At 37.5% G+C, this 20,299-nt stretch overlaps 1 protein-coding gene across 1 annotated transcript in view; it reads left to right on the top strand.

The window, feature by feature from the left end:
• CSMD1 (CUB and Sushi multiple domains 1) overlaps nt 1-20,299 on the top strand; it is a 1,097,029-nt gene that overhangs the window by 321,273 nt on the left and 755,457 nt on the right. Inside the window, exon 3 of the mRNA XM_085056685.1 lies at nt 17,321-17,433. Within this exon, the coding sequence (XP_084912811.1) occupies nt 17,321-17,433 (113 nt within the window). The remainder of the gene's footprint in view (nt 1-17,320; nt 17,434-20,299) is intronic.

A 20,299-nucleotide genomic window follows, 5' to 3' on the forward strand; every position in this document is an offset into this window, starting at 1 on the left:
TATTGTTTATTTTTGTTTAGGTTTTTGTTGTTGTTGGGGTTTTGCGGTGGTTTTTTTGTTGTTGTTTGATTGGTTTTGCTTTTTTTTTCTGAATTTCATTTTATTAGTCTTTGGAACTACTGTTCCTCTCATCTAATTTTATTTGTGTAAAATTATGCAGGCAGTCAGGCCAGCTTCCTTCAGAACCAATGAAATCTTATCCAGTGATTCATCCTATCTGTCTTACTTTACAATACTTCTGCTATTTTTTTCAGTTATTAATAAATACTTTTCATAAGACTAGTCCAAGGCTTGGAACACATGGCTAGTTGTTTCCCTTGTCTGACCCTTCCTTCTTCTGTAGTCAAAATATTAGACAATTGATATCCACTGAATTGTGAATTTTATGATATCCACTGAATTATATAATTTGCTGTGTATTTTTAAATTCTTTATCTCTCAAACATCACAAAGTTAATGTCAATCTAAGAGGATGTATGGCAAAATCATATGTATTATGCTGTTCAGTCATAACTGAATTTGTTTCCTATACAAAGGACATGTTTAGAAGTACTCCAGTCTTCCATTGAGAGATCTTTTTCAATAGAAACGGTACTATTTTATAAAAATTTTATAAGCTTATACTTAGTACACTAAAATGCAGAAAAGGAAATTGTTCACAAATACAAAATTATTTTTTTCTAAAAATGAAAACTACACTACTATAGCAGCTGCTACCACCTGTATCAGAATAGACAATTTGTGAGGAATTGCCTCCTGAGATATAGGAGAGTTAAAACTGAGATGTAGGAGAGTTAAAACTGAAATTTTCACTCATTATCCCTCAAAGCCTTAAAAACCCCAGTCCCAGGATAACAATGACATACCACAAAATCTTATTATCATTAAGAAGTAAGAAGAGGATTCTTTTTTTATTATAAGCATTTTCATAGAACAGAAAAAAAAAATTCCAAATACATATATCCTGAAAGGAATCATAGTCTATCTGTCACCAAAGAGACTAGAAGGAGAAACTAAAAATTAAATGTAGCCATAAAGAACATACTGAAAGTGCTTTACATATGCTGTAAAATATTTTATTTTATTTTACATATCCTGCATAGTATTTTGCATAAATAGGAAATATGTTCAATGAGAACCACTGTTATCACATCAGTTCCTGTTTTAAATGTGGTAACAAAACCAAAGCCACTTAGAGAATAGATACTGACACGGAAGGAAAAGTGTCTTATAGGTGAAATTTCATAATGGAATGACAGATCCAAGATCAAAGGACACAAATAGCATAAAAACTTTTAATACTACCAAACATATGGAAATTAAAAGATCAAAGTGCTCTCATCTGCAGTACTGAATAACACTCTTCCATCAACAAATCAATAAAAGGTAGGTTTTCTGTTTGGCCAGCAGGTAACAATAAAACTGCAGCTACAGATTCTGTAGCAGACGAAGCTGAAACTACTTCATTAGCTTACTTAGTCCACGTACCTCTTTCATTCTGTGATCAAATATAGGTTTCTAAGGGAGGGTGAATGATGACAGACTGCAATCACTAGAGTCTGCCAGCAAGGAAATGTAATAAATGCACCCTCCCACCCCCACTGCCCTTTCCCCAGAAGTAAAATAAATGTAATCTAACTAAAGAGAAAAGGAACAGAGCGTGAAGGGAAATCAAATCTTTTCATCACAGTATAGTATTATGGGAAGTACAAAATGGTAGAAGAAACTAAAAAGTGCACCAAAGAAGTATGGTGGGTCTTTTTTCTGCTTTTTTTTTTTCTAACATATTAAATACCCCCATAAAGTGAAAAAAAAATCTAAGAAAAAGGAACTTAAAAAGCACAAAGAGAGAGAACAAATAGCTCTCCTTATTCTTTGCATTCTTCTTGATTCTTCCAGTTGCTATTGTTCTTTTTTCCCATTTTTGGGAAAAAATATCCCCTCCTTTACTATTTTGCTTTTTCTTTCTTTATGAGTTGATATTCAGAACTTTAGGTTTCATTTTTGTTTAGTTGCTTGAAACAAGAACCCTGCATTCACACTGACAATTGACCTCTGAGGAAACCTTACTTCTGTAAACCATGATGGTTTTAAGAGCAATGGCAAGAAAAGCAGTATTCACAGTTGGTTCATGTTCCATCTTCTCAAGTGGCATTTGCCTTTTTATTCTATTTCAGTTGCAGAGGGAATTGCCATTAATCTTACAGTTTCCTCACTTGCCTATCACACCACCATCTTGTCTCAGTCCAGGCAGCCTTTTTCTTGAGGAGTATTTAAAAATTACAAACTTTTGTCATGCTGGTTAATCTGGCCAGGTTTCTTTCATAGGCTTTAGACAAACAGGCTGGTTTAGATGTTCATTCAATGCAGGAGTTGAATTCTGCGGACAGGCTTGTTCCTTCATTTGTTACATGCAGCTTAATTGTATCTAACGTAAATTAGGGAACATGAAAAGGAAGTAAACAAAAATCCAGCAAAAATGGATTCCTTTTATCTGGTTCTCTGTTTAGTAGTCTCTACTAGTGTTCCCTATAATGTCTTCCCTGAGAATCTTTGTCAGCAAAGCTGAATTCTCTTAACATTAACTAAGGCTACCTTCTTTTCCCATTAAATATGACACTCCTTCCCACAGCTTTTTTCTTCATCTCTTTTGAATAAGCAGCATTCATTCACATCCTTTATTTTTCTTAGTTGCATAGATGGCTTCCCTGAAACTCATTATTATTTTGGTCTCAGTGGTTCTCTTGCTTTTTGTTCTGTCATCCATCTAAATATTAGTTATTTCTTCTTACCTATTTCATACTTCTCTTACTTGTTTCTCTACCATCCACTACTTGGAGAGGTTAATAATGTCCATATTAACACCTTGTCAGGGGAATACCTAAGTATTACTGCAGCCCATGCCACGACTATTCCATAGGCATGGGAAATCTTCTGCAGCGGTTCAGTATTAAAACCTTTCTCTAGACACAAAGGGCATCAGAGACTTGGGAAGCTGTTTCACTGAAGCCATCTTTTTCCACATTAAAATAACAACAGTTTGCAGAAGTCAGCACTGTAATGATTAAAAGCTAAGGGTTACAAACTGTTCTACATAAATATGATCCAGTGATAATATAAATACACCCAAATAAAATACATTCTAAGCAATGTTTTTAGATAAAACTGTCATTCAAATTAATGAGAAAAACTGAAAATTAAGATGGAAAATATAAAACTAAAACAATTCTTTTAACATTAATCCTTTTATCATTGACTTCCTTCATATCATGTAATGTTACATCTGCCCACTCCATCTCTTCTTGTAGATATTCTGTGGAGCCTGTAGGCTGCCCGTAGAGACAGGTATCAGAGCCCTGCAGACCACCTGAGAGTTCTGGTGGTATCCAGTACTGTGTGGAAGGTAAAAAACCCCTAAAACTATTACCTGTGTTCAGATTCAGAGTCCTGCATCATCTGGACACACACGTGTAGCTAAGGACAGCTTCAGGCAGCTCTCACTAGACCATCTGCGGGAGTAAGTGACATGCAATAGATTAACAGGTAATGCAGAGCATTGCCACATTCCTGCAGAAATTTAATGGCAGAATTTGCTTCACATAACTATGCAATACGCATTGCTTGGGGCTAATGTACAAGTATTATGATAAAATTTTAAGAGTAAATTTGCTGAAATTAAAAGTATGAGAAAAAAGAAAAGGCTTTGCATACATCGTTTCTTTGGAAGAAGCACTTAGAATGACAACATTTTAAACCAGCAAAATATGACTCACCTGAACACAGTTGTTAGGGCAAGTCATCCATAAGAAACAAATTGTTCCAAACTAAAAATTATATTACTATAGATAATCTAAATGATGATCATAAGCCTTGAAATGATATATAATATATGTAAGGATTAAAGGACAAGAGAACAAGATAAAATGTTCTGATAGGAGGAGCTCAAGCATCAAATTATGCCTCCTAGGGCAAACCTCTGCTGAGGTGACTTAAAATACAAGCACAAAAAATGCTCAGAAAGAAAGATGAAATATCTCTCAATTAAGGCACATTTCTAACTTCCTTTTGGAATGTGATATTTCAAGCTGAAGGTACCAAAATTTGTTCACCATGAAATTTAGCATGAGATTGTTCTGCTTCATTACTTCTGTATTTGTTGAAGATCTCCTGATTAGAGGGAAAACTGATAAGGTGGGACCATAGAGAGGGTAATCATTAAAATCTGTATGCATACTAGCAAGTCGAAGTAGACCACAACAGGAATTCATTACTTTAAACATGTACTGCAATAGAATGTGTACAAGGGAGGAATAATCTGAAAACGATAAACTGGCATTTTAACATAAATATTTTTGCTCTAAAAGTTAAGAAAATAATTGTTGCTATGAAAGTCACTGCAATCTGAGATTGATTAAGTGCTACACCAAAGAAATACAATGGCAAATGCTTGTATAGCAAAATGAAGATATTAAAAATGTGATTGCTAAATATTGTTTGCATGGATGAAAAAGTCAGCAAAGATACAAAACTAAGGACTTCAGCATATACTAACAACAAACATCAGCTTTCACAGGTACAGAATGAGTTTTCTTAAGGATTATGGATCTTTGCCCTGGTATGTGGTCCTTGTTACAGGATAAGCAAGAAGCTGCACTACTGCTTTTCCCTCCAGTCCCACCTATGTGCACTCTAAACAGATCCACTGGTGAAAATCCATGTCTGTGTGTCTTGATTGTCTATGTCAGATATTCTTGTATGTGCAGTGCCTCCTCCTTTTCTTTTCTTTTCTTTTACAGCCTACTCATGCTCTACATAGGAATAATGTTTAAATTTAAGCCCTGAACTACACAGATGTCTTGTCTTCCTGAAGATTTTTAATACTGCAAAAATACGTCCAAAGGAGATGACAAGTGACATAATGAAGAAAAATATGACAATATGATGCTTAATACAATAAGCAGAGAGTTAGCCCAAAGCACTGACATAATTCTAAAACATTTCCAGAACCGATCATTATTTCATATTAGTAGCAGCAACCACTTCTTTTAAGTGCCACTTGAAACTATCAAAACTAGTTATCTTCAAAAGAGTTTTTTTTAAAAGTTAAATTTAGATAAAATGAACTTTATGACTCACTGAAATACCCTCTAGATTTCTTTCTTATAAAGGACAAACAAACCAAGCAGCAGTTTTGACAGGAGGTATTCAAGTAATAAATGATACATACTGTACTAAACTTCGAGTATGATGGGTAGAAATAATAGACAGACTTCAAAGGTTTGCATAGAAAAGAAGAATGTCATAGCTCTTGGGAGTAAAAACATAGGAGCAGAAAGTTAATATAGTGAGCTTTGTGCAGATAGTCTAAAACTGTCAAAGCCTGACCCCTTTAAAACAGAGTTGTCAGAACAATTAACTTCAGGGAAAAAAAGCAAAGTCATAATGAGGTGACAGTGAAGGAAAATCTTTACCTCAGTTCTGAAACAGGATACATTATTTTATCTAGTAAAAAGTCTCATAGGGACATATTTCTAATATGCGTAACATATAAAAACACTCTGAGAAGATTCTTTAAGCTGAACAGTTTGGAAAGACGCAGAAGGTGAAGGAAAGATGCCACTTGATTATTTCAATAACTTTTGGGTTTGGAACTTCATAGGTTGCTCTTCCTTAAGTACAATTTTTTGTCTTACAGCTATAAGAAACACTTCCAGTAGAATTCCAAATGATCTGGAGATTGCCTAAGTTTCTTTTGCCAAAATGAATTGTTTAAATTGACAATTGCACATTATTTTAACTTTCCTTTGATTCAACATGTTTAAATAAACCCATCCTATTCCCCTAACTCTGTGTCTGTCTACAAGTTGCAATGTACATACATTCATCGAATCATAGAATTGCAGAATACTTTGGGTTGGAAGGGACTTTTAAAGGTCATCTAGTCCAATCCCCCTGCATGAACTGTGACATCTTCAACTCGTTCAGGTTGCTCAGAGCCCTGTCCAACCTGAACTTGAATGTTTTCAAGGATGAGGCATCACCTCTCTGGGCAACCTGTTCCAGTGTTTCACTGACATAGCGACGAGAGGGAACTCACGGCAGTCTCAAGATGAGATATAGAGTAAACTCGGTTTTATTTCACCAAACGAGAAACTTATATACTGTTACAGATGTTACTAATTAGAGCTACACACGTATCTGCAGTTTGTTCTCACACATTTAGGGATCCTCCTGGTGACTCCCTTATTCTTTCTCATAACACTCCTGACTCCCCATTCTTTCCCATGACATTCTTTTCACAGATCAGAAGGACAGCTGTGGTTCCCAGGTGTTAGTTTCTCATGACAGCTTGTTAGGATTTTAACTAAGGCGTGAGTATGCTGAGGCCCTGCTCAGGTGTATTCAGTTAGCATAAATTTTGCTGGAAAACTGCGTTTTCCAACATTTCACCATCCCCGAAATAAGAAACTTCTTCTTTCCTTCCTTCCTGATATCTATTCTAAATCTACCCTCTTTAAGTTTAAAACCATACTTGTCCTACTGCAACTGCCTTATTAGAAACCTTTCTTATAAGCCCCTTTCAAGTACTGGAAGGCTGCAATGAAGTCTCTCCAGAGACTTTTCTTCTCCAGCTGAACAACTCCAACTGCCTTAGCCCTTCCTTGTAGGACTGGTTTTCCATACCTGTGAATTCAAAAGAAATTATTTAGTTTTTAGTTTTATCTTTACTTTGCAAATGGGAAACTAAGATATGGAAAAATTAAGGCATCTAACTTCTATTATTTTGAATCTGATTGATTACTGAAAACATAAAACAGGTAAACAAAATAAAATAAAATAGGTAAACAAAATATTGTAAAACTATATAAAAGTCATCTTTAAAGTTCGGCCTGTGAAATGAGTGACATAAAAAGTAGGGTTTATTTAAACTTAGGTTGTTTTTAAATTTTTATCACTTTTTCTTTTTTTTTAAAAAAGTTGCAGCAACACATGGAAAAATTACTTTCAAGGAAAGTTGAAAAATAATGCCTAAAAACACTAAACCAAAAATTTACTCTTTTGAAAACTTAATGTTTAATTAGCTGTCCTATTTTATTTCATTAATCCAAAAGGGTATATCTCTCAATAAAAATTATGAAGGACAGTCAGATCACAGTTCACTAATGCAAGTGAATTTAATCATTAGCATGTATTTTGAATTGAGCAATTAAAAACAAAATAAAAAAAAAAAAAAAGGCAGATCCTTCAGCCTGTGCAGAACAGACAATGGGAATCTGCAAAGCCATGTGGGTATTTCAAATTTTGCTGTGTATCATAGGCCATATTTGCAGCTTCACACATTTCTAGAATAAAGTTCTGGACACATATTTAGTTTTCCTTACAGAAGGAGAACTGAACACTACATAAACTGTTTGTTAAATTCACTCATATTTGGACAGTAACATACTTTTTTAGATACCTCTCTATTGCTGCTAAAGACAAACATGCTGTTTGTACTGAAATCCGGTCTATTCAAATATTTGCTAGCATATTTTCTTTTGCCTCGAGGCCTTTGCTTAAAGTGGAGCCACCAAAAAAGGCTGGAATAGCATTTTTTTCAGCTGGCAATACGACTGTAATCCAATTTACAAAAATGTTAAAAGAAGGCTCCTGAAATTGATACATTTCCCCCCTTCAGGCAATTTTTGTGTGTTGCAGAGCTTCTAAACCACTTGTTCTCATTCCATTTATGCTGGCTTCATGCCACTGGTTTTTGTGGAGGTGCCCTGATACTCTAATATAAAGTGAGACTATAAAAGCTAGAGAGGTGGAAATGTGGGTGCTTTTTCAGTTATTAGTACCTGGGCTGTGAAGAGAAAAAGAGTCCTCTTCACAGAATTTCCCCCTGTCCAAATTTCGTTTAGTAGAGGCATCAAATACAATTTGTTTTCTTCTGATAGGGTTTGGAGGGTTTGGGAGTTTCAGTTTGTTTCTTTGGTTTCGGGGAGGGGGTTTGGGTGGGGTTTTTTTTTTGGTTAGTGCTTTGTTTTGGTTTGGGTTTTTTTAATTGTTTCTTTGTTGGATTTTTGTTTTTCCAACTGAACTGTACATTTTTCATTTCCAAACAACTCACCAGTGGGAGCATGAATATCATCTATGGCATTATGGATGGTCTATAATGGATTTCTGAAACAAAGTTTCAAATAAAATTCATCCTGGTTTATTCTGAAGTTGAAACAATAGTTCATTGTTTGGATGTAATGTCATCCCAGCCTGATGTCGATCTCTCTCTAAAGCCTTCTGACGTAGGAAATGCAAGCTAGCTTCACAACTGAAGTTATGTAAAGTAACAGATAACTATATACACTGTGGTGGATTAATAGGACACACCTTCCAAGAAGATGACTGAACTTGATGTGACGTTCGTATGTGAGAGTGAACAGATATAACTCACATAATGAAGCTTAGAATGATTAGTTGCAAATGTTTTCTAAGAATGTATCTTAAACTGTTTGGCAAAGCATGGGTGACATACTCCCTGAAAGATCTTTGTTTTCCTGACTCAGTTTCTGGTTATGTAGTCAGGTAACCTGGAATACATGACCTTACTTAAAGTTTCACCTGTTTTTTCTCAAGCTCTGGAAGTCATTAGTTTTATAATAAGTGAAATAATTATTTTAAAGGTAAAACATTGGTCTTACAACTCTGGAAATAATGGTTTATGGTATGACTTTGATTTTTGGTACTCTACAGCACTGCTTCATTTTTGTCCAGTTTTATCAAATACTAGCTGATGTTTTCTTTCTGTGTCATTTAGCGTAGAGGCATATTAAACCATTTTTGTAACTGCATTTTGTGTACAATGGGTAGAAATGGTAACAAAATACCCAGTGTAATTATAAGATGTGCAAAGAAAAAAAGGCACTTCTGCATTGCCACAGAGCAGGGCTGTGGCCTACTGGTTTACTTATTCAGCAGTCACCAGTCTTAGTGACTGCCAGGCACTACAGACACAAACTGGCTGTTTTCTCTGTTGGTGTCTGGGACTGTGGGGAAGTGCTGAGATTTCCCATCAGGCAAGTCCTTCTCCACATGAGTAACAGCCCCACCAGGCCCATCCACCAGCACCCAGTGATCTGGGAATTGCTGTCTCCCCAGTTTGCATGTGGTCCCACCACGCTGGAGCCCCCGGAGCCGGCTGGCAGCCCTGCCTTTGCCAGCAGCTGCACCCTCTGGAAGCCTTTAGCCCAGCTCCCTGGCCTGGGAGCTGCCATCCCTCTGGTTCCCCTCAGGGCTGTGTGCTGGTTTGGTGTTGGCCAGCTCAGGCCATGTTTTCCTGCTCCCCTACAGACTCGCAGAACTGCGGTCACAGGCAGCACCAGGGCTGCTCACAGCAGATGTGAGCCTTTGCTGCCATGGCTGTTTGGTGGCACCTAGAGAAACCAGCTGCTTTTCCCCAAGGCCAAATGCACCAAAAGCATTCAGCTTGTAGCTTATTTCTGCTTATTGAATGAGCTTGATGAGTTTAGGTAATAAGGAATCCTCCTCTGCTAGCAAAATATTAGTGTTATAATTCCTGCAATTTATTTTCAGTTTAGCTTGGACAATTTGTTCTCTTTATCTTCCCTTTCTCTGTGACTTAAAGAGAAAAGTTGAGGCCAGGGGCAATGAGACTACATATGAACTAAATATATAGATTTATCTTCTGTGATAGAAAATCAATTATAAATTATGGATCTTGTACTAAACTTACAGTAGCTTCTTCTACCTTTGTGTATGAGATGCTGGCTCAGGTTTTAAATCTTCACTGCCTTTAGGCAACAGAATGGATGTAAATTATTAAGATAAGGCTTCTGCGATTCCACATGTGGCAGGTGAAAGCCTGGGTTTTTTTGCAATGGATGTGTTGCTCTTTTGGCTTTAAGTACCATTTGGTGTCTTAACCTGTGGGTAACTCTTTTGTTGCTGACAGCAAGTGGCTTTGTAAAAGGTCATGTTATGGACATGTGTCCTGTAAATGTGCTGTCATAGCACTGCTGCTGTTTTCTGTGGAATAATTGGAGTTACCACCTTCCTGTAAATAACAGCTGTCGCTTCTCTCCTGTCCAGATATTCAAGTAGTTTTAACTGATTCTAGTTCCTAATTAGTAAGATAATTACAATTTGACTTTTTAGTTCATAAATTAAGGTGCACTGCTTTCTGCGTGTACCATCCAGACTGTACAGGGTGCAGGTGCCCCGCCCTGACAGCAGCAGGGCTGTGGGGCCGTGAGGGGAGCCGGGGCTGCCCCAGCCGGACACAGCCAGACACAGCCGGACACAGCCGGATCCAGTCGGACACAGCCGGTTCCAGCCGGACACAGCCGGTTCCAGCCGGATCCAGCTGGATCCACCCACCCAGAGCAGGGCACGGCTGGGCGCAAGGCTGGGGCATTTTGAGGAAACACATCTAAGAAAGGAGAGAAAACACCACAAAGAGGGGAAAAACAAGCGAGAAACAGCTGTGAGACCTCCAGCATGAGAGAAGGAGGGGGAAGAGGTGCTGCAAGCACTGGAGCAGATTCCCCTGCGGCCTGTGGAAGAGGCTGGAGGGAGTAGGTGGAGGGTGTTTCCTGAAGAGAGCAGCCTGTGGAAAGCCCACGCTGGAGCAAGGTAAAAGTGTGAGGTGGCAGAAGCTGCTGGGCAGCTGTGGATGAGCCTCAGGCCCCATTCCCTGCCCTGCCTAAGGGAAGATGTGGAGGAGTTGGGAAGGAAGGAATTCAGTTGAGCCTGGGGGGAAAGGCTTTGGATTAGTCTATCTTTGTTTCTCAGAGTCCAGACATATTTTAATTTGAAATAGAATAAACTAACTTTCCCCGAGTCAAATCTGTTTGGCTCGTGACAATAAATAGTAATTGATCTGGTTGGCTGTATCCTGACCCAGGAACATTTCCATCTTATTTTCTCCTCCTGTCCTGTTGATGAGGGTTAGTGAGACTGTCTGGATGGTGGCCTGCCAGATGTCCAACGCCAACCTATTACAAAGGCAACAATATATAAATTAATAAAATCAGAAATAAATTCCAGGAATCCATAGAGTCTATCCTGCTTAATAGCCTGTAGAAATTATTTCACATGCTTAATAGCCTGTAGAAATTATTCAGTATTGGTGATATCAGATGCCTGAAATATGGAGAAGGTTTGCTTAGTTTTCATTGATTGTATGGTTCTAGAATAATTTCCTGTTCAGCCAAATATGAGATACTACCTTTTGAACATTTTTACTGTTTTGTACTTAATATTCAGCTTCTGTGATGTAGTGAGTTTTTTTTCTGGAGAACTACAATGGATGGCTTAAAGCTTTAGTCATCTTTGCTTGCCTTGCTTTCTGATGTGATTGATCAGCACAATCTTTTAGGTAGTACCTGCAAATAACTTTATGTTTTCATGTGGTAACGTGAGTTTAATACAGAATGAGCTTATGGATTTTCTTTATATTGAATGACAATTTTAAGAACTGTATGTAAAAGCTGAGAAGATATGACCTTGATAGCAGATGACTCTTTGGTGTTTCCTATGGCAGGTAATGTCCACTATCAGTGCAGTGTAGAAGGGCAGAAATGTTAGGGTTTTGCATTATATGGATTTTGCATGAGAGGGAAAAAGGAAATCTGATTTTTTAATTTACTCATGGCTTGCCTAGAATAGCTTGTAGGATAATTCATTGAAATTTAGGCTTTTAATTTAACTCATTATAATAACATTGATCCTTTTGGCTAATTGCTTTTGTGAGAGGTATCTGATAGCTAATTTCAGGCAAGAATATTTTGTGTAAGTCAAATAAAGTCGTCACCTCTTCTGAGAGTGCTAGTGTATATATCAGACACAATTCTAAAACTTTTTAATTGGTCTGATTCTACTACTACTAATAATTCATTATTACTAATAATTCATCTACTTCATAGATTTTATGCGCCTGCTTTGAAAAAAAGAAACAGTCCTCATGGATGCAGGGTCCTCCCTTCTTATATGGCTTTTTCTGGCTCCTAAATTTCAGAAGAAAATTCATTAAACCTTGAAAAAATACCCTGTGTGGTAACCTGAACACATTAGTGTAGTACAAGCAGCTGTAGGAATAAATAAACAACCTGATATAATGGTGAAAATGTTTCTATTTTACCTTTGCACTTGCTCGTTGGGTTTTGGCAATTATGAAATTAGTACATACTCTTGTTAAAGTTCTGTGATCCTATAATGCTTTGTGCTGGAAAGGTGTTTCTGATAGAACCACTTTGGAATGAAAACTTTCATTTTCTTGATTTGAACATTTTGACCATAAATGCAGTGCAAATGTTCATTAAATTCTAGTGACTCCAGGAACAAGAATGTATTTATCCTCATTGGAGGGGAGAGGAACCTTTTTGTTTCAAGATTGTCTTTAAAACACTTGCAAAGATAAGTTAATCTCTAAGCATGCTTACCCATTTCTGTGTGAACAGTGAGGACTTGGTAAAAATTCATAACTACATCTACACTCAGCAAAGGTACAATCCCTAATAAACGTATGCAAAGAACATAAAACTTTTTAGGCCAATCTGATTGTACAGTATTTCCGTGGAAACTGCTGAGTGTTCTTGTTTTTCTTATGGCAGCTGCTTGTGACAGGGACTGTGCCTATGCATTCCTTATTGGCCATGGAGTCATTGAGTAATTTGTGTTAGGAAGGACTGTGGCTATTTGTTTTTACTACCTGCTGACATTGGACTAAGTCAATCATGCTGTTCAGGGCATTACTGAGTTTCCAGCATTACCAGGGATGGAGATACCAGGTCCTCTCTGGGCACAAGTTCAAATGTATCACCACCATTGTGGTGGTGTGTTTTTCTTATGTGAAGCTTGTGTTTTTCATGTTGTGCATTACCTGCTGCTTCCTATCCTCCCAGCACTTTGAAAAAGACCTATCTTTCTGTTTATCACTCCAATAGGTAACTGAAGACAGCAGTAAGCTTCACCCTTTGAAGTAACACCTGTCATGTTTTAAGGACTTAAATCTATTCTGTTTCCTAATACATAATTTTCTACAGACCCTTAACCTTATTTCCAACCCTCCCACAAGTCTTCTCACATGGTTTAGTACTAGGAAGTTGAAGGATGTGCCCTCACAAGTAGAGAGCGGAGAAGTTCTCAGTGCAGCCAGCTGGGCCTATTGCTGTGCTACTGGAAAAAAGCCTTCTGTATTTATAGATGATATCACTAGAAATGGCTGATCTGTGAAGTTACAGTGGAGAATTAAATATGTGGTGGTTTTCCCTTCCCTCTTTGGTTTTGTTTCACCCCCCACTTACCCAAAGACAGTCTGAATTCAGTACTGGTGCACCACTGTGTTTTCTATTATAAGCCTGTTTCTTCCGTACAGACACTCCAAATATATACCATCTGTGGTTTCAGGGTATTTTAGTGTGTGCATTTTGTGTAGATTAATGCTGCTGAAAGTTAAGGAAGTGGCAGTATTTTAGGCTTAAAGTATTGCCATATGCTCAGAATGAAGTAATGCAAGTTTATCGAATGACAATTTTATAAGCACAGGGACTTGAAATGATTCTACTTTCTTAGTACACACACTTGTCTCTCTAAATAGTTCCCTTTCTGGATGCTGTAAAAGCCTGCATGTTAATTGCCAAAATACATTTCCACAATAAAACATCATGTGAAGGTGTGTGATTTTTCTGTATGATTAAGTGAATGTGCAAAACACATTATGGTTCATGACCTATAACCACCTAGCAAAAATGTTAGTGCGGGGGTGTTTGGGGTGTGGAAAATGACTTAGTGGGTTAAGAGTGGAATTCTGGAAATGTCTGAAGAATAACACGCTAGATTTTCATCTGCTGCCTGGGTTCTGTTTGCACTTGTGGCATTTGATGTTGCTGCATTTGTTAGAATACTATGAGAAGATGCTTTCAGGAATATTTTAGGCAACAAGGCTACCATAGAGGCACCTAGGTAGTCTGCTGAATTTTTCTATTAAAGATTTTCTGTAACCATTTTTGGATTAGGGTGATATAAAGACCTTGATAGTATACATTTCAAGTTTCCCACATATTTGCCTTTTCCTATAGTTACAGCTCACCTCAGAAGATGAGGGTAACGCAGGTTCTTTTTAATACAAACCTTGGGGGGGATTAGGGTTAAACAAAACTGAATGACTGGTGTTTAAGTACGCAGGGTTTATTCAGAACAATTGCATTGCAATGGAAAGCAGGTATGTAGCCCTTTTGATTGTTACTATCTTTAGTAATATAGTAATATTAAAGTATAAAATTAACACTTTAGAAAATATGTGCAGAAAAGAAAGAGAGAAGGAAAGGATAAGAGTAGAAAGATGCCACAACCATGGATCCAGGGATGAGACTTGATTGTACGTCTCTTGGTCAAAGTCATGGTCACCATCTTGATCTGGTGCTGCTGGGGGAAGCCCATGAAACACAAGCTCAGTCGGTTAACATAACTTTAGCTTTAGGTGGAAGGTCCAAGTACCACCCCTGGGGACAGGTGTTTAACACTGCTGCAGCACTGTGCATCTTGTGCAATCCTCTGCTGAGAGCCCCCAGAAATGAGTCTGGGCTTGCTTCTGGAGTCGTTGGTTTGCGACACCTGTCAAGACATTGCCTCTCATGTCAGCATAGCTGAGCCAGTTATGCCCCATCAGAAGGGACAGATATGTGTGTGAATATGTGAATGTAAATGTCCAACATCCACCTCGGAGAAGGTGGGTGGGGGCAGTTTTACAACTGAGCCAATTGAGAAATGGGAGGACAACGCATGGTGAAGAGTGGTGCCCTGCCTCTGTAGGGTCTGCTTCTTATCCACCTTCTCCTTTACTTGGCTCAAAACCCAGCACACATAAAAGTCTCCTTGTCCTCCTTTGGTGGCTGGATGTGCAAACCTGGCCTGGCAAAGCAGCCTGCTGCCTCCACAAATGGCAAGAATGTTTTAAGTCATTAACCACTAACAGTCTCTCACACTTCCTCTAAGTGTGCAAAACCTTTAAGTGCACTGGCTTAGGGTATACAAGAATGTATGTGTCTTCCTTGAATGCGAATTGCAATGTCCGCTAAAGAATGATCTGCTAGTATTTCAAGGAGGATGCTATAGAAACAATTTTATTTGGCACCTGAGAATCCATATTATTGGAGTGATACTTACACAGAATCAAAGGAGGTTGGTATAGAAATCATACCAAGAACACAGGATGTTCACTCACAGTGCAGGTACGTTCATTTATATGAACCATATCCATATCAAGTGGAGGAAACAGGAATGAGGTAGCAAAAGCTTTGTAGTTCTGCATTGATATAACTTTTTATTTTTGGTCTTTTTATTGTGGGGTCTTTTTTTAGTTTTGTTATATTGTGTGAAATATTGAGGCTAGCTTCTTCTGACTCAAGTTGATTTTCCTTTCTTCCCCTGCAATGCATGCTAGTTTCCTGTATTTTAGCAAGAAATGTTGGATCCAGGGGATAGTCTAGTGCTATCCAAGAAACCAACCAAGCCCATCCCTTAAAACAAGAACTCTTTGAATCACTTCTCAAAGAAGAGGGAGACATATAAGTAAGATCAGAAAATACCTATTCTAAATTAATAATGAAGTGTCATAGAGTACACTCCAGATGTAGGGCAGAAGAGATATCCACTCTAATTTATTAAATAGAACAAGAAGCACATTTCCCTAAAAACTGCACTGTCTAGTGTAGGTGAGAGAACATAAAAAGCATGAACATAAGATGTGGCAAGTGTTATGGTAGTTCTGCAGTTTGAAGACTGAGGGGGAAATCAACCTGGTTATTTCTGGAATTGGAGTAAATGAGGTGGAAAAGGAGTATTGGGTTGACAAGTATACAGAAGGTAAAAAGATTAGAGCAAACAGCTAATTAGCACATGGGAGACAATGTTGTTTAAAATGAAAGGAAGAAATTGCAGAAAGCTTTTTGCTGACTTGCATTGCCTTCACTGTATGCCTTCATCTGTATTTAATGCTTTCCTTGCTTTGATCTCTGACTCTTCTGAGTCTTTGTTTTCCAAAGCTCAAAATTGAAGAGAGATGGGGAACCACCTGACTGGTGTAATTGAAACATGGAGTTCCTCTTATCTGTTTTTAATAAATGAAAGTGGTCTTAAATAAACCTAATTTTGCAAAGAACATCTAGTTCAGTGACACTGCTGTACTGAAACAACATACTATGTTGTTTACAGTTATTTCTCCTCTGTAGTTCTGGATGCCAATTAATGAACTAATACTTCATTGTACCATAAATTTCAAGGGCAAAGTGGTTTTTCTTGTGGTTTTTGTTTTTAAATAAATGGATTATCTTAATCATCCGGATTTTAGAAAAGGCTTTTTTGGTGGGATTTTTGTGTTTATTTATTTGGGGTTTTTTTAATGATCTGTTTCATGGTCTAAGAAACTCTTTCAGGGTGAAATTCCAACAAAAGCTGGTTTTCTGGCAGGATTGTCCTATGCGCACACACTCTTATTGCACAATACAGAACTTAACTAGTGATTAAGCTACCAGTATAGTTTTGTGTTTGTGGGACAGTAATGATGTCTTATGTCTTACTTACGAGAAATTAATCATTAAAAAACTATCTCACTAGTATCATCCAGGTTTAACAAATTGTGTTTAGGGATGTTTCAGTAAAGGATCTAAACATTTTTATTCAATCTATTTTATCCTCAAAAAAAAATCCGTTTTTTTGAGAAATTGTCTTATAATCGATATTGCAATGTAATTATAGCTTATCCAAAATCCTGTTTTGTATATAAAGGTAAGACTACTAATAACATGGACAATGTAAGGTAATTTTTTCTGAAGGTCTTAAATGGAAGTGTGATGGTTTTTTGTTTGTTTTCCAGTCAGTTAATGTTTATCACACTGAACATATGACATCCACAGTTTTTCTGAAGCAGCACCTGGAGGATAGATAGGATAGTCTAAGCTATATCAGATTGTGTGAGGTATCTCTGAGTGAGTCAAGGCCTGAGTATCTACTTCTAGGTGTCCTAAATTTCCCTGTCTTCATCTTAAAATGAATGCTAACAGAAAAAGAAACATCTTTAGTAGGTACAAACAGGTCTTTCACTGTTTTCTGGAGGGTAAATAGATGTGTTAACATAGGAGAATTATAAAGCTCAAGGACATTTGAAATTTTGCAGTGAATGTTTAGAGATGCATCAGGATAAAGCCCATAATGTGTTTGCAGTTCAGATGTAAAAACATGATGTTTATCATAGTGCTCATCACATCTACTGATGGACTTTATTATAAAAAGTTATGGTAATCTGTGTCTTTTTATTGCACAGGTTATCTGGATTTCAGCTTCCATCATCTATTGTGAGCACGGGATCTATCCTCACCCTCTGTTTCACCACAGATTTTGCTGTCAGTGCTCAAGGCTTCAAAGCTATCTATGAAGGTAAGAACTCTTCCTACCAGGTGTTCACTATATTCAATACATGTTTTTCATGTTGAAATGTGATGTTTTGATTCTGTTTGGGATATGAGCAATGAGATGGTATTGCATTAACTGTGGGGCTTATTCTGTAGCATACTTAACATGTTACTTTATCATGGCCGTAGTTTTGAATTTTAAATTTAATTTAAATTGACACTGCAATTTCTGCTGGAATTTCCAACAAAATTTGTCAAGCCTTTATTGCTGGATTCAGAGATGGATTTATTTAAATGTTTTTCTTCTTATTTCCTAAATGATTTCTTTTAATAGCATCTTCAGGCAATGTCTAACTTAAGGGGTGTAATGATAAAATTGAGAGAGGATGTGGATGCTAACTGGTCTTGAAAATGAACCGCTAACCATCTCGTTGTGGCAAATTAAAAAGACGACAACAAAAATGTATATATAAAATTAGAGACAAACAAAAAAAGAAGCAGTTGAAAATTACTCTGTGGAAGGTGTTGGGCTGCAGTGATGACTCACAGTTCTTGTCAGAAATAAGGCCAAGCATTTCTTGTGTCTACCAAGAATTAAGCTCATAAAACTGGAATGATACCTTTTGTATTGCTCAAAGAATTATGGAAATGGTTTTATTAGAACTCCAGCCTTTGTTAGGGAAAGTTAACAGATACAGTGATATTAAGTCAGCTGTTTCTTGGATAATGAGGGTGTTTTGAGTGTAATTCAAGGTTGGTTTCAAACTGAGGGATGTTGCTTTGGTTGTATTGGGGTTTTGTGTGTGATTGAATTTTTTTAGTGCTTTTTTTTAATTCATGGAAAATGCAGGGCTTCTAATACTTAAACTTGTATAAGGTTGATCCTCAGTTTACTTCTCAAATGCCAAGTGATTTTTTTCTGTGGTTTCATAGAGCTAATCCTGGGTTGATAGTGTTTATTCTGAAAAAATTGTCTACAATCAGTTAAGTGCCTGAAATGTTGTTATTGATGCAGTTGATGTGGAACTGAATCTAGAAAATAGTATGGTTTGATTGTAGCTATTTACTAGGAATAGAATTTGCAAGTGTGTAAATCCATTACATTGATCGCCACTTTGGAGAATGTCACAGCAACTTAGAGACCACAGGTACCTTCAGATGCTTGTTGAGCTTTGATCATATTTCTCCCAGAACTCTTGAAACTGTGCTTCCCTTTCTTGACAGTGCCAAAGTCTACTCCATATCAATATGTATCTTTCTTTCATATCTCATTAATGTTTTGAAATTACAGTGTTTTTAAAGTGTCGTCTTGGATTCAATATGCATATTGAGGGGATTACATTGGTGTGAAAGACAGGGGCATAGGAGGTGTCTTTAGTACCTATAACTTTTTTGTTTTGAGCTTTTTCTGCTCGAGTGGGTAGCTCACAGTATGTCTCTCCTTGATAGCTGTATCTCCCTTCCTTTTCCCCCCCAAAACCTTATCACCTGGTAAGTCAGCTAATTAGCCTTTAATTTTTTAATTAATATTGGGGTTGTGAGAAAAGACTAAGAAAGTTTCATTGCGGTAGTCTTTATAAGCTTTTCTAGGTAAATTGAAAAGGAGCACCAGAAATCATGAACCCACCAGGAACTGGTTTTTTTTGCTTCAATAGGATGCTACTTGCTATGTACCTGTATTGTTCTCTTCTGTGAGATGCATGCAATAGCATATTTCATCCTTTTATGCAATCTGAACAGTTTGTTTTTCATATTGAAAAGGACAGTGAAAAAGGCTAAAGGACATCTCTTGACTGTCAGCTTAGGAGCACATGCATGGAGCCACAGGCTGTAATATAATGACACTTCCTGCTGGCCTACTTTCTTGTAAAAATCCCAGCAGGAAGAGCTGTAATTAACAGTGACAGAGAGCACCACTTTCTGGTTAAACAACACTGCCCCCTTTCAGATTTAGGTCTGTAAACCTGGCATTGTCAAGGAGCTTTAAATTGACTTCAAAACATGACATGCATGTCTGGAAACAGTGGTGAATGTGACTCAAGTGACAGCATTTAGTGTACGGACAGGCAGTGGGTAAGATGGTTCTTGAAGGAATTGTAGCAGTGAGGGGTTAGGTGTTTTTTTGGGAAGGCTTAGAGTGATTTCTGCTGCAATAGCCAGTTGACTTGCCTGTAGTTTGAGAACTTCCTTTACTGTTCCCTGAACTACCTGTTTTTAATAGTGACAGCTTCTGGCTCCTGTGCCATATGTGATTTTTAAGACATGTGTTCAGTTCCTCTGAGACAGCAGAATACACACCAGATATTACCAGTCAGTAGAAGTCTTTATAATCACTTTGCCTGCTACACATCCCTGGCTAGTTTGCCTTCTGAAACTATCTGCTTATCTCTTGTTTTGGCTAGCTCTTTCATTCTTCTCTTGAGTAAGTGAATTACTGTTCAGTTGGAAGCAAGGGGAGCACTGAAGTGCTACTGAAAGCTGCTTCCAGCTGAGAGTTTTGGATATTATGGGTTCAGAATGCAGAGTTGAAAAACTCAGTAGGGCAGTAAACCAGGAAATAAGGCAAGTGAACCACTTCAGTGGTGATTGAATGGCATCTGAAGTTAAACCCGCACTTGGTATCCTAGGCAGAGAGGGAACATCACATCCCCTTCCCTGGACTAAGATTCTGACCTGTGCCTTTTACTTAGTGTATTCTTTATTTATGACCTCAGTTCCTGTGCAGCAACAACGTAACTGGATCCTTTGTGTTTTTACAACAGAGAAGTACATTAAGAATGAAGCTAGTGAAACCACATTATGGCACTGTAAGGCCTTGAAGATTGGTGGTACTTACGTGACTTAGCCTGCTGTCACCCATACACCATGTGAAGATTAACATTAACTAAATC

Source organism: Lichenostomus cassidix, chromosome 3 (genome assembly GCF_008360975.1).
Source record: "Lichenostomus cassidix isolate B80296 chromosome 3, HeHo_3.0, whole genome shotgun sequence".
Lineage (NCBI taxonomy): Eukaryota > Metazoa > Chordata > Aves > Passeriformes > Meliphagidae > Lichenostomus > Lichenostomus cassidix.